General features: G+C 40.8%; 1 protein-coding gene across 2 annotated transcripts; it reads right to left on the bottom strand.

The window, feature by feature from the left end:
• Positions 1–5,783: 5,783 nt before the first annotated feature.
• On the bottom strand, positions 5,784–14,072 carry LOC125542830 (phosphoinositide phosphatase SAC7-like). Of its 2 annotated transcripts, XM_048706041.1 has the most exons (19): positions 13,774–14,069; positions 12,335–12,702; positions 12,155–12,246; positions 11,884–11,941; positions 11,280–11,336; positions 11,149–11,182; positions 10,463–10,543; positions 10,196–10,302; positions 9,892–9,978; positions 9,664–9,741; positions 9,237–9,307; positions 9,060–9,158; positions 8,700–8,799; positions 7,881–7,989; positions 7,716–7,788; positions 7,123–7,216; positions 6,620–6,703; positions 6,434–6,500; positions 5,784–6,240 (listed from the first exon to the last, which is right to left on the bottom strand). In XM_048706041.1, the coding sequence occupies exons 1-19, from the start codon at positions 14,003–14,005 to the stop codon at positions 6,110–6,112; spliced, it is 2,022 nt and encodes a 673-aa protein (XP_048561998.1). In that variant the 5' UTR covers positions 14,006–14,069; the 3' UTR covers positions 5,784–6,109. The 2 variants fall into 2 exon arrangements, with proteins under 2 accessions (XP_048561998.1, XP_048562007.1); XM_048706050.1 differs by lacking the exons at positions 5,784–6,240; positions 6,434–6,500 and having other exon boundaries at positions 6,648–6,779; positions 13,774–14,072.
• Between the last annotated feature and the right edge of the window lie 524 nt (positions 14,073–14,596).

Here is a 14,596-nt window from a genome sequence, read left to right as displayed (position 1 = left end):
CTTTTTTTGCGGGTAGAAATACATCTATTTGGAATAGATAAATGTGTGGATGGATTGTGAACCGCTAGAAATTATGGTAGAACCACAATTCATTCACTCTAAGAAAGTGAATTGTTCTGGTGCTCTTGTTGGATTTGTTTGGAAGTGTGGATGGATTGGTGATGTAGAAACCTGTCTTGGCACAATATCATGAAACTTACTAATCCCTCTGTCCCATAATATAAAATGCTATTACAACCGATATAATCGCATATTGGATGTAATAACATTCGAACGGAGGAAGTACTTATGATGTTCTTCTTATAATCTTATCTGTTTGTTAATGTTTTCTTTTGCAGATTTACATCTCCCATTTTTCTAGGATGTGCCATGCTTCCACATGTGGAGATCTTTTCATTTTGGTCCACTTATATTATTTTCTCCTAGCTTAAGGATCTAGGCTATCCATGAGTTATTGGACATGATACAGTCTCACTATGAGAAGCTTCTTGATCCATGATGCTTGTTACTGTGAGATTGATTGTTTGCTCCATTTATTAATTCCTTGTGATTTATAATCTCAGTAAAGTTGTACAGGGTCGTTAAATGCCGTATTTCCTAATGACACTATAAAAAGATATTGATTCTTTTCATTTGTATCTATCATTAAGTGGCTTGTAATGTGTCTATATTTATATTAGTTAACACACCCATTGCATGCATAATTTTATAATCTTGATAATTAATTGATGACAATATAGACGTGCGTTTGCACGATGCAACATTACTAGTAGTATTAAAAAACAAATCGGACACGACCATACCTGGCCAACTTTTTTTTTGACGGGTAACTAGGGACTTTATTAAGGAGTTAAAGTAAACAGAATACAAATAATGTCTGGCACTGTCCCTAGCCAAATATGACGACCTACTGGAAGCGAACATGCAGCTTTCGCAAGAGCGTGTGCTTCGAAATTATTTTCTCTGTGTTCAAACTTGAACTTGACGAAGTTGAACTCCTTTCTTCTAGCCGATATTTCTTGCAAAATTGGTGCATAATGGGTCGCTGCATCCGTGTCAATCTTGCTCACCACTTCCATGCAGTCGGAGGCTATAATCATACGTGAAAGATTTAGGTCCTGAGCCAGCGCCAAAGCCTCATTGCATGCCTGTGCTTCTAGACCGGTGGATTCAACCAGTCCATCAAAAATAACCGCAGATGCACCCAAGAATTGGCCTTCCTTGTTCCGGCATATTGCAGCTGCTGCACCAAATTTGCCCTGCCGTGAGATCCCGCCATCCACATTAATTTTTGCTTCATCTCCGTCTGGTGCCATCCACTTTGACGCTCGGGGTCGCACACTACCCACGTTTTTGGCCTGCATACTCTTGCTGTCCAGGGCAATTTCCAGGTCTTGGAGAAACCTGTTTATGAAACAGAAGGTTGACAAAGGGCTCTGAAACTCATTATCGTGAATCGCTCTCCTGCGTGCCCACCAAATTGCCCACATGGTTACTAGGACTATCGCAAGGTCTGCTTCGTTCAGAGTTTCAAAAAGCCAAAAGAGCCAAAGCCGTGCATCATTTGATCTGTTGGACAGAATGTGTTCCAGTACTTCCTCATCTCCTAGTGCCCAGACGCACCGTGCCATATGACAGTCAAAGAGTGAGTGGCGCCAAGTATCTGATTCCGCATTGCACAAACTGCAGGCCTCAGATGTGGTCATCTTCCGACGGTGACGAGTTTGTCCCGTAGATAACGAGGTGTGGGCAAGCCGCCACACAAAACCACGCACTTTTGACGGGACTCTCGACTTCCACAATCTGATCCAATCTCTTTTACTTGCATCTTTATCAGATCTGTTTGCTCTTTGCTCTATCCAATCTTCCCTTTGAGACTTGATGCTACTAATCATTCTATACACCGATCTGACGGAGAAAAGACCTCTCTTGTCATAGTGCCAAGCATAAAAATCCTGGTGTAAACGAGTGCTCAAAGGGATATTTAGAATAGCATCTACATCTGGCCCGATGAATTGCTCGCTTAAAACGTCCTTATTCCACGTTCTGGTGGTTCCATCAATAAGCTCAGATACTTGTTGCGGCGGGTTAGCAGTTATGGGACAGATCGGCTTGAGTTTATAGTCACGCGGAATCCAGTTATCCCGCCAAATCTCAATGTCCTCACCTGTACCCACCCTCTTGATGACCCCCAATGCAAGAATGTCCCTTCCTTCGATGATTGATCGCCATACCTGAGAGGGGTGGCTCCCCAAGGTTGCATCCAGAATGTTACATTGTGGATAATATCGAGCCTTCAGAACTCGCGCACTGAGAGAATCAGGGTCCATTAGAAGTCTCCAAGCTTGCCGAGCAAGCAAAGCGAGGTTAAAAAGTTCTATGTCCCTGAACCCCATCCCTCCCATAAACTTCGGCTTGCACATGGTGCTCCAAGACACCCAGGCAGTCTTCCGTTTGCCTTGTTTGCTGCCCCACCAAAACTTCTGGAGTAGCCCATTTAAATGTTCACAGAGGCCTCTTGGTAGTTTAAAGCATGCCATTGAGTAAGTCGGAATAGATTGAGCAACTGATTTGATGAGCACTTACTTCCCTCCCGAAGATAAGCACTTCTCCATCCATCCTTGTACATGTTTCCAAATTCTGTCCTTTAAATAGCGGAAGCAGCCTTCCTTTGAGCTCCCGACATCCGCAGGCAAGCCAAGGTATTTTTCAGACAAAGATTCATTGTGTACCTCCAGCACGTTCTTGATTTCATTCCTTGTTGACTCCGGCACTCCCTTGCTGAAGTAAATAGACGACTTGTCTATATTTATTCGTTGTCCAGATGCATCACAATATTTCCTCAATAGTTCACGAACCTTGGTTGCACTGTCGCTGCTAGCTTCAAAGAAAAGCAAACTATCATCCGCAAAAAGGAGATGATTAACTGACGGTGCTGAGGCCGCGACAGAAACCCCTCGAGTGCCACCGTCTTGTGATTTCAACAAACAAGAAAGGCCTTCTGCAGCCAGAAGGAATAAGTATGGGGAGATTGGCCCGTTAGCACGCATGCCCGGCCCAATGCATGGTTAATCAAGCTGTGACTGGCCCATAGCCCACCTAGGGCCGTGCAGGCTTGGCACGGCCCTTTTTATTTTTTATTTTATTTTGACATGCCAATGGGCCAGCCCAATAGGCTGAATAATAGGTGGGCCGACGTGCCGGCCCGTGAGGCAGGTTGTGTCGTGCCTGAGCCTGGGATGCCAGCACGCGTACAGCCCCCGCACGTCCTGTATACTAGCCATGCCTGGTAGGGTTGTGACATGCTTAGCCCGTTTAACTCTAGGCTGGTCGTGCCAGGCCAGGCCGGCCCATTTGGCCAGGTTTGGACCAGACCGCCGGTCTGACCGGAAAAACCGAGAACGGCACCTTGCATGTTTTTTAAGGTGTACTGGTCTTTTAGTAAAAAACAAGAAAAATATTTTTAAAAAGGTGCATAAACAAGGAATCGAACATCTAACCTTGATGTAAGGCACACTAAAGGTGCATTTGAATTTTGTGATTTTATTAATGGTTTACATTCAATATTATGAGTATTAATTTGATTTGAGGTCAAAATTTTGAAAAAAAAACCCTTAAATATTATGGTTTTTTGTCGCAAATGAACCGATTAACCGTTGGTCTGACCAGTAAAAATTTGAACCAGCAGTCTCACTGATTCGATAGCCGGTTCCTTTTTTAAACTATCGGTGTGTGTGTGATAGAGAGGAGGGGCCGGCTTGTAGACCGCCTCTGATGGGCCTTTTGGACCAAGCCCAAATGGGCCAGGTGAGCCAAGACAGTCCACAGTTTGTTTGGTTTTATTAAAACATAAATTAAATAAATGGATAAAGTTCAAATACTTAAAAGATTTCAAAAATCATATAAAAATGATTATCATTTTTAAAACAATTATATGGATTTATAAAAATAGTACCATTAATTTTGGTCAACTTAAATTTAAAGTTCAATTAATTAAAAATTAGATAGTAAGTAATAGAATCACTTAACAATTCAATAAAAATGGTTCCATAATTTTTGAATAACGTAGTTTTGATGAATTAGGAAACAAAAGTTGATAATAATCAGTATTAAATAAAATTCATTAATCAAATTCACTTATAAACCATTAGAAGGATTTTGGGGGGAGAAATGCCATGTCATCATATGCATATAGTAACATATTACTGATTTCTTGGAACATTAGCCCTTATCGGACTATATATTGTTTCCAGAACCAGAGGCACCAGCTTATCTGAAAGTCTCGAGTTGCACTACTTATGTGTCACCACCTTAACAAAAATTTGCCAACATGTGTGTGCCTTGATTGCCTCTTCTTCGAGGGGTTAATCCGAAGGGGAGGACAAGGTAGTGTTATGAATGTGTAGGAAGGTGAATATACGATTAGCTTGCGATCCCTTTCATATATGCTTTCTCATCTTAAACCCAAAGTACTCACCCTTGCCACAACAACAACATGTGCAGGTCACAACTATACCTGAGATGTTGAGACATGACATTCCTACTTGGAGTACCCCGACAACAATGAGTAATGAGTAGACTAGCGAGACCCGTCCGGCAGCCTGAAACCAATCGGATGGGACCGTTGCTTTATGTTTCCACCTCTTAGGCATCATTGAGTTTTGTCTGTACTCAGACTATTTGAGACTTCTGATGTGATGATGTTTGATCAAGTGGTCTCTCAGTGTAATAATTTGGATCTTGGCACTTGTATGCCCTATTCATATATATCTATGTTGCCTCTTTGGTAGTGGAAATGTTGTGATATTCTTCTATAGTCCACAACATATGACGGTGTGTGTATTATATGAAGTCATATGTTTCGGCGGTACTATATGCTCTTCTATTGTAGAAATGGATCGGATGGTCTATATTTAGAATAGTACTGCATATGGAGCCTTATAACTCGGAGAATTCTCTCCTAACTAGTGGATGTTTGGTAATGGCAATGCAGTGATTGTATGGACATAAGGAGGGGTTTTGTGTCTCTTTGTGTGGTGGAGTGAAGAATTATCGGTGTTGGCAAGTTTCTCTTTGACCTTAAGGCGCCAAGCGCACCATCGCACCATGTCGGAAAAAATGAGTAAAAGAAACCACAAGCACCCCTTTTTCTTTTCTTTTTGAAGCTAGACATTATTCTGCAGATTTTCGGAGCATATGCATGCATGGGTTGAAACCTTATCACTTCACTTATTGTACATGTTGGCAAGTTGGAAAATATTCGAGACATATATGTTGTGGTCATGGCACTAGCTGCTCTTACATCTAACATGCAAATTGCAGCAGTGAGCCTGGCTTGATTGATTGTTCAAATTTTAGATTTTTATCAGAAGATGCAGATCCTACTGTATTTTTCTCCGGTATTTTCAGACTTTCGGAATAACAAATGAGAAATCTCGATTCCTACTCACGTGTTACACTGAATATACAACGGTAGAAATTGGTGTAAATCTTCTGCAGAATAGTGGCTAGTTACCAAAAATAAAAGAAAAAACTAAACCCCGCTGTTGGCTTTGTTCTTTGCAGCAAGAGAACCTGGAAGGACCAGACAAACTCTACAGAATTCATTTCCGGCCATGATATCCAGAAATGACAATTGTTGCAAAAGAAAAGAAAAGAAAAGAAAAGAAAAAGGGTATTGGTGATAATTAACATCCATTCTATCATTGGAAATATTAAAGGTTACATGGGAAATAGAAAGGCATTAATTGATTAAAATCAATTCCTTCTGTGGGAAGAAAGCATTGAAGAATAATAATGGCTGGAGCTAGGTATTTCAAATACTAGTGCATGTGCATCAATTCATTGCTATCGTATCACAATGGGATTTACAATTATGTCAAACTAAACAAACCTTGCCGTAGTGAGACAGGGACAGAATTTAAATACAAAATTGCAGGTAGGCGGGGGTGCCAGAATAGACATTGATACAAAATTGGGGAGGGCAAGCGCCCTACAGAAAAAAAAATTGCTAAGAATAAATCTTCACACAATAGAAGATGCTGCAAGGAGCTTGCGACAAGCTAGCGTGATCACTTGGCATACATGCAAAGGTACCTTCGCGCATCGGTCAATTGCGTGACAGGTAAAAACGAGGTCGGTTGCAGAACTTCCTACCGTTCTTTTTGACATATAGTGCAATGCCAACACACAGACCGGCCCACACAAGTGCTACCACCAAGTGGCGAAGATCATTCCGGGCTGCAAATTATGGTTCCACAAAGGCAACAGAATCAAGTTACATGTCAATAAAGCACAACTTCTGGCTGAATACACTAAGGATGACAAAGACTGAATTAAACTTCTCCATATAGGTCTGCTTTGGTTTGTGGGATTTTCGTAATCATTGTCAATTCCAGAAAATATATCAAATTCAGAAGCCAGAAAACTTTACCTTGTCGTAGAGACATAAGCATGAACATAGCAGCGCAAAAAATCAATGCAAAAGCAACACGGAAGGACTGCAAAGGAGAAAACGTGCAAGTAAGATAACATTCGGTGCAAATGTTAGAACCAAGTACTGCAAACTTGCAATGTCATACACAAAGAAGTATTGGCCAGTGAAACAGCTAATACCCACCTGCATAACTCCGGGTTTGCTTGGAAGCGCAGCGTCCCGACTAACTGATGATACGTAATGTCCTTGAAGAAGGTCCATGGCATCCTAGAAACAACACAACCGAAACAAACCTCTATCTGAGAAGGGCTGGAAGATGCAGGTCACAGATCAATCCACCTGCCTGATTTGTAATACATATTTTTCAATGCTTTTGTATAATATAAATTATTTTTTACAAGTATAAAAATATGATTATTTCTCACATTTTAACTCAACTATGGATATAGTTACTTGATTTACCATTAGCTAGCCTCTATATATACACCTTTATTATATATGTAATAATGGTACAATACTTTGTAATTTTAGCTGATGACAGACTTATACATTATTCTTTGTCAGATCTAAAACCTGCCCTCACTTGCCCAACCATCGATGGTGAACTCCAACCCAACCCCGCCACACGTTGTGAACTTATTTTTCTATTCACTTAAGTTGCATGCATGCTAAGACAGCAAAAATACCTGCTTAGTACCATCTGCAAAGTTGTTGAAGTAGTATCTAGCAAGTGCATTCCACAGATCATTAAAAATTCCCTGAGTAGTCCGTTTCCCATACCTAATAGACAAAACCAAATCTATAAATATGGACAACTTAAGAACAAGAAATAATGAAAACAGACAACATTCTTTTCCTTGGAAGATCAAACATGAAAAAGAGAGATATATGAACGTAAAGCTGAAAGGCCACAAAAGAGTGAAAAAAAAAGATAATACAATGTCTAGATGCATCAGTATTACTTTCCAAATTAAGTGATCTTTTCAGTTTTACAGATCATTTTTCTCCAGATTGAACTGATGTCGGTTATGTTTAACAGTAGACATTCTGGAGGTGAAACAGGAGAAGAGATTTACTGCACCAAATGTTACAGCATCTTAAAACCTTGAATCGAATAAAAATAGCAGCTCGGTTGTGACTCAAGGTGGCCAGAATTACTAGTGTGCTTAAAATAGTAAACCCATTTGGGGAAATGAAAAGGGAGGAAATAAAGATGCTGACAGTTGTTACAAACACTTCAAAAAACAAGTGAATGCTGCATTCGCTTTATAGAGATTACCGGACAAAGTCTCCCTTCAGAGCAGGAGTGCCAGAGTACTGAGTGCTTATTGCATCTCCATGATTTGCCCACACTGCAAATGGTTACAGCAACATTGGTCAAAGACAAATACAGGGGAAATATAAGTAGGAACCATGGTTAGAGAATATCAAACATAATACTCACAAACTTTGTAATCTGCATCGAAAGCTGGGTAATTGCTGATTGTATCGTTACCACCAAAAACTCCTAGTTGTTGGAGCTGGCTTTCAAGAGTTTTTCTTCCAACCATGCTCTGTTTAAGCATTGTCGATGTTTTCAATGTTCATTATGCAGATCAAGATATAAGATCAGAGAAAATGCAATCTTTAATGATATGTTTAAGCAATGCTGGTGTGATGTAATTTGTTTATTTAATGAAAGAAGTTGGATCGCTTTCTCAAAAAAAATCAGGTCAAGATGGAAGGTAAGAGAAAATGCAATATCTAAAAATGTCAATCCAATAATGGTTTGTCAGAGAAAGATGGGCTAACACACAAATACTTTGAGACTGATGTGGCCCATAAGATTTGCAATTGGATGCAAGTAAGGCACGTAATCTGGCTGCAACAGTACGATATTTTGTTCTAGCACAGACCATCATCAAACGAAACATATGGCTCAACCTAAACAAGCTAATCGATGTAGCTCATGCTAGTTTAAAATTTGCATATATGAAAAAACACATATGTGTTTGTGGTTAGCTTAGATGAGCCCATTGATACATAATTAGACACCCTCTATAAAAAATACCTAGAACAAGTTCAGTGTTAACTTCTGTATCTTCTAAAAATGCATCTAGGAGGTAACACTGAAAAAAAAAGGAGAATGAATAGGCCTTCCGCATCTAAATAGAATATCACACTATATAGATTCCAAATGAAGCAGAAACAACAAATGATAGCACAACAAGAGATTTTGTTAAAGAAGAAAAAAAACATGACCGCCTTGTACTAGAGTTTGTACCTGAGTTACATTAGTACGATCTAAGCAATCGACACAATTTGTTCTGACAGTGCCAGTCTGCCCCACCATTTTCTTGCCTTGATCATCCAAAAGGAAGTACCTATACCACAACATTAGTAATACCATGGAGATGGAAGCAATTATAAGAAAAATAAAGAACATAGTACGCTCATCATCATTAGTATTGCTTTCGTGTCAAATACATTGATCAAATATAACACTTTAGTAGCAAGGCAAAGAAATCCAGGTTAAACAACTGTAAAAACTAGAAACAGATAACAGGAGCAGGTGTAGTCGAAGAAAATTAACATCAAGCAGTAAAACATGTAAAACTTCATTTCTTATCTCTGAGGGACATACTTATGCTTCTTAAGATAATCCTCAATTTGATCATACAACTGTGAAAGGCGCTCAAAATGAATATGACCACATATTTTATGGAAGTCAAAATGTATGAATCTGCAGTAAGTAGACAATGTAGCACAATTAGGAACAGACAACCACAATAGGAGAAATCTAAATTGTGGAAAATGTGACCTTATATCTTCACTGAGAATAGGCTCAATCGACTTTGCATATCTTTCATACAGGCGGCCTTCACCACCAGTCTGAATATAGGAATAAGAAAAGAGAGTAAATGCACATGGAAAACAGAGTAAGCTACTATCAGGCCAACAAACACCCATACACTGAAATATAAATATGAAAGGCAAATCTGTCAACAAAGTTTTCGCCAAAAAATAGCTAGATCATTCATAGGGCACAAGCTGAACGGAGTTACTAGTTCCATTGGAAGGAGTGAAATATGCACAACCAAAGATACAATGGTGGCGTGCCAAACAAATATGCGAGATTATTCCTAAATGAGGAATTCTGAATCTGCTATTGTAAAAGAGACACCCTTATGCTGGACCACCACCCAAAAAATTCTAGCACTTCGTGAGTCCAAGAGTTCATTACTTACTGTATTGACAAGATCAATACCCACGACAGCTCCATATTTCTTTTGTAAATCATGAAAGTGTCGCTCAAGCACACGAGCCTGCAGAACAGAGACGCAACACAAATTAGGATGAAAAAAAGGTTATGCCAAGGCTGCATTATAGTGCAAAAATCAACAATGTTTATTAGAATAGTATCAATGCCCTGAAGGGAAGGAAAATAGAATAAAGATAGAATTGACAGAACTCACCGCCTCCTCCACTCTAACAATGTCAAAACTAGGTTTATATGTCAAATCAACTATCTGCTCCCACAAAAAAGGCATAGAACCTCGAACCTGCAATATATAGTAGTTTCATTGAGTTGTCCAAAAACATAAAAATAACACAGTAGTACCATCTGAACATGGTTGAGATCATTGTACCACTTAAGGACTTTTAGCACACAGACTAAAAGAAAGGAAACCAAAAGACCAAAAGAGAAGAGAAATCAAAAACATTTAATCAACTATTAGTCTAGCCAGTGATTTTCATATTGTTTATTTAGAAACCTACTTGTACATAGGATGCTGTATATCCTTTTGTTTGCATTATCTGCTCTGATTCAACAAAATTTGCTGCATAGCCCTCTGGATCAGCACCCCGTCTCCAACACCGTGTACCTTCAGTTAACAACATCCGCTTAATTTTTTAATTAACCAAAAGGTATTCAATTTCTAAAAACGGAAGGCCAAGTAAATTGGTTAAATACTGAAATTAGTTTAACTCAAAAATAGTGAAGAACTCATTATCAAACTTATTTTGATGCTTCAGAACTCTCACCTATCCTTCTTGTGCACCTGCGTGCAATCATGGTTACTACTACTTTATCTGATCCAACTTCTGCATGTATATTCTGAAAACCTGACATTTAGTTAAGTTACAGCAACTCAAATTGATATAACAAATCCTAATCGAATAGGTAATTTAAGTCTAAACTAGCAATACTCCATCTGTTTTCAAAATAGATGACGTCCTAAAAAGCGTACAGTCTAACCACCAATTAACAAATAAAATGGGAAATTTTGACCAATGCCACTATTCTCAAACCCCATTCAGCTTATGACATCGTTTTTGTTTGCAAATTACACGAATGCCACTATTCTGTTGGAGGCTATTTTATGTTTGCCACAACATCAGTTTTTTTCCCTGATTAACACAGCCAGCCCCCTTTGACTGGCCCTGCCTTTCAATTCTGTTGGACATATGGTAAATAGTAGCATAAGGCACATAAGTATACATGTGGTCAAGGTTTTAAAACTTTGACCACTAATATATATGCGGAAGTACATGGATTGAGCATGCAATCTTGTATTTGTCTTGCGAAATACTTTTATGCCATATGCCATTTTACTAATTTTGTAGGTATTATAAGTACAAAGTCATAGTCAAACTCGTTTGTTGGAGATTGTGAGCATGGTATGATATTTTGGGTAGTGCGAAGGAGTATATCAATGAGCAAAGGATACTTCCTTGAATGACCGGTAATAAGTATTGGTCCAGCTGTCAAGGAAAAAAAGGAAATCAAAATTCTTTACAAATATTGGATCTGATATTCTTAAAACTGGAAATTACAAAAACAAAAAAAAAGTAATCTTACTTTGTTCTCAATGAGAGGCTCCAACAAGTAACCATTCCACATAAATCTACGTTCTGCCTGCAAAGAATGTAGTAAATTGGTCTGTGCAGAAGAGTTTGTATTCACATGTTGAAAGGAACATTTAGCAAAGGAAACCATTCGGAAAAATCGGCTATGTAGTACTACGAGCACACACTTTAGACATATACCATCAAAAGAAACATCATATACCAAAGCCTAAGTGTAAAGCCAGCCATAGTTACATGCCACAATTACAGTTCATGTTGTTTTGTGCAAATTTGTATTACAGCTTACATTTATGGTCATTAGTTTGTTCAGTCATTCAAACTTTTCTGTAGACATTAAAACAATGAATATTCTATACAGCTTAAGTGTAACTTACTGACCAAAGATGCAACAAGGAGAACGTAGAAACTCCTACCTAGCATCACATGTACTACCTCCATCTCAAAATATAAGACGTTTTTGTAGGCTAGTTTAACCTACAAAAATGTCTTACATTTTGAGACTGAGATAGTAGTAGATTACTCTCTACAATGGGAAAAGGATTGGACGTCCCATGTGTAAACAAGCTCCAGCATTACATGAGTAAAAGGCAACAAACCTGTCTCCAAAGTGGAAGTGCTTTGAACGTGTCCCCAAGATCATATACCCTCTGTAAACTGCAACAGAAGGGATAAAGGTAAGTGTCATTCAGACTTGCAATGACAAGAGAACTGAATTAAAATAAGACCATAGGATTAATTCTGGTATAGTTTAACTGGGAGAAAAATTGCCATCCATTTTGCTAGGCCAATTAATGTTTTCTTTGAAACTCCATGTACCATTAAACGACAAAATGCATGTAACAAAAAGGAATCATATACGATACCCACGTAAGTGTCAAGTTGGCCTCATAGGAGAAGTACAGGCCTATACTCCTCTCTGCAGCATCCAAGAGGTCTGAAAATTCGCTCTCCATCTTTTTCTGGTAACATCATTCTACAATCATTACATGCCATACACATATGGAAACAGCATAACTGGGAACAAATTGACAATTATCGGAGTCGGACCTGCTCGGCCGAAGATGCGGTAGTGCAGGGGAGAACTTTTAGTCCTGTAACTTTGAAAACAGCATGTCCCATGTAGGATCCGACGCAATCACGGTCAGTGATGACCAGACAACATGATCCAACTGCAAGCTTGAGCACTCCTACCACACCAAACACTATCCTAACTTTTGGGTTTGCCGAGGGGCCACGCGGTGGCAACTCTTGCACTAGGTTCATACATCCATTGGTCCGGCTTACTGAGAGGAACAGGTCAGCAAGGCCATCGACCGGTTCAAATACATAACGGTCTGCAAACTCCCAAACCCTCAGCCTCGTGTGCAGTTTCGGTGATGGAGATGCATCCTTTGGCGGATCCATTGCAGGGTACCCTGAAGTATTATTAAGCATGGTGAATCTTTTGAACAGTAGAGATGTCACAGACTAATGCAGCACAGCAGCAGATATGTTCAGCTTAAGAAATGCGATGAGGACAATTATGCTAGAACGACAGTGATGCGAAAAGTGCAGAAAAAAGGAACTTCCTTTTCCACTCAAAGCTTGCATGCCTGCAGGTCGACTCTAGAGGATCCCCGGGTACCGAGCTCGAATTCGCCCTATAGTGAGTCGTATTACAATTCACTGGCCGTCGTTTTACAACGTCGTGACTGGGAAAACCCTGGCGTTACCCACTCCCTATGTAACTTAATATAAGACGTTTTTTGACAGTGTCCTGGACTCTAAAAAAGCCTTATGAAAAGTTACAGAGGAAGTACTTATCTACTCCCTCTGTAAAGAAATATAAGAGCGTTTAAAACACTAACGTAGTGATCTAAGTGCTCTTATATTTCTTTACAGAGGAAGTACTGTACAAGATAGCTTCCGCAATAACACTGGATTTTGTGTTTTTCAAGAGCAGAAATTATATCCTCTGCTTCATTACTGCCTCCGTAGTCTGCTAGTAGTAGTACTGTTACATGTTGGAAAGAAGAAGAAAAAAATCACATTGTGCAATAAACGCGGTGGGGACACATTTGTGAGAAGGTAAAAGCCAGCAGCATTTGTGTCAAACTGTCTTCCTCTAGCCATTGGGGGCGAGCCAAACAAAATGCAGCTCCTCCTCCCAGTAGGGCGAACCCAGAAAAGAAAAGGCAGCGGAGCATCCGGGAGGAAGACGACGAGAAGAAACCGTGCTGGATTACACGGTCTTCCAAGCGGCGGACGCGGGTCGGGAATTCCGTCGAACAAGTAAGGGGCATGAAAGACGGCCATGTCCCTGGGGTCACCGATGCCGGCCGGCACAATGTAGGAGTGTATCAATTCAGGAACACCGCAGATGCAGCGAATCGTCGGTCGGAGCGGCCAATCGTCGATGCCGAACGTAGGCGCACGCAGCCTACCGACAAGGAAGGGAACCCGGCTACGTTGCCCGACGCGAGAGAGACCTGGCATTGGGTCGTTACCTGCGAGAGCCGAGCGAGGCGACGGGGACGATCCGATCCGAGGCGCCGGCGCGCGCGGGGTGGCGGGGGCGGTGGTGGGTGTCTCGGGCGAGCGCTGGGGAGGGGAGGGGAGGGAGGAGAGGAGTCCGTGCGTCCTCGTCGCGGGGGAGGGGCGGTGGGGTGGGAGGGGAGTGCTTGGCGGGGTGGTGGTGGGGGAGGAGTGGAGAGCCCGCCCGCCCGCACGTCGCGGCATGCCATGGCCATGGTGATCCGTCCATCCACCATCGACGCGCCGCCTGAATCGGCAGCCGGAGGTCCGCGGGAGTCAAGCACCGGGCCTTCGGTCTTTCCGGTTTGCCTGGTCCGGTTTTTTCCGGTCTTTCAAAAAAATCGGTCTTCCCTAGTTGACGACCGGGATTATTTTTGTTTCCTCGGTTATCTGTTCGTCGGTCTTCGGTCTTTTCGGTTTGCCTAGTCCGGTTTTTTTCAGTCTTTTTTAGAAAAAGATGGTCTTTCGTAGTCGACGACCGAAATTATGTTTTTTCGTCGGCCTTCAGTCTTTGCAGTACGGTGTTTGCCCTGTTTGGTCCTGACTAAATGGACAAGATTTCATGCTACAACCTCATATTCATGCACATTACAATTCGGGAAGAAAACAACCCACACACGAAATGAAAGCCTTCCAGACACTGGCGGAGCTATGTGATAACAAACCAATGCTATGGCCCACCCAAGCCTAATGAAAACTAGCAAGGAGTGACAGTAAAATTGACCTACGAACACAAAAAATGTTGGGACTTCTTTAAAATGGCCCGTCCGGCTCTTAAATTGTAGCTTCGCCGCT

Source organism: Triticum urartu, chromosome 1, assembly GCF_003073215.2.
Source record: "Triticum urartu cultivar G1812 chromosome 1, Tu2.1, whole genome shotgun sequence".
In the NCBI taxonomy this organism is placed as follows: Eukaryota; Viridiplantae; Streptophyta; class Magnoliopsida; order Poales; family Poaceae; genus Triticum; species Triticum urartu.
Note: the sequence above shows the minus strand (reverse complement) of the source record. Positions and strands in the feature narration are given on the sequence as shown.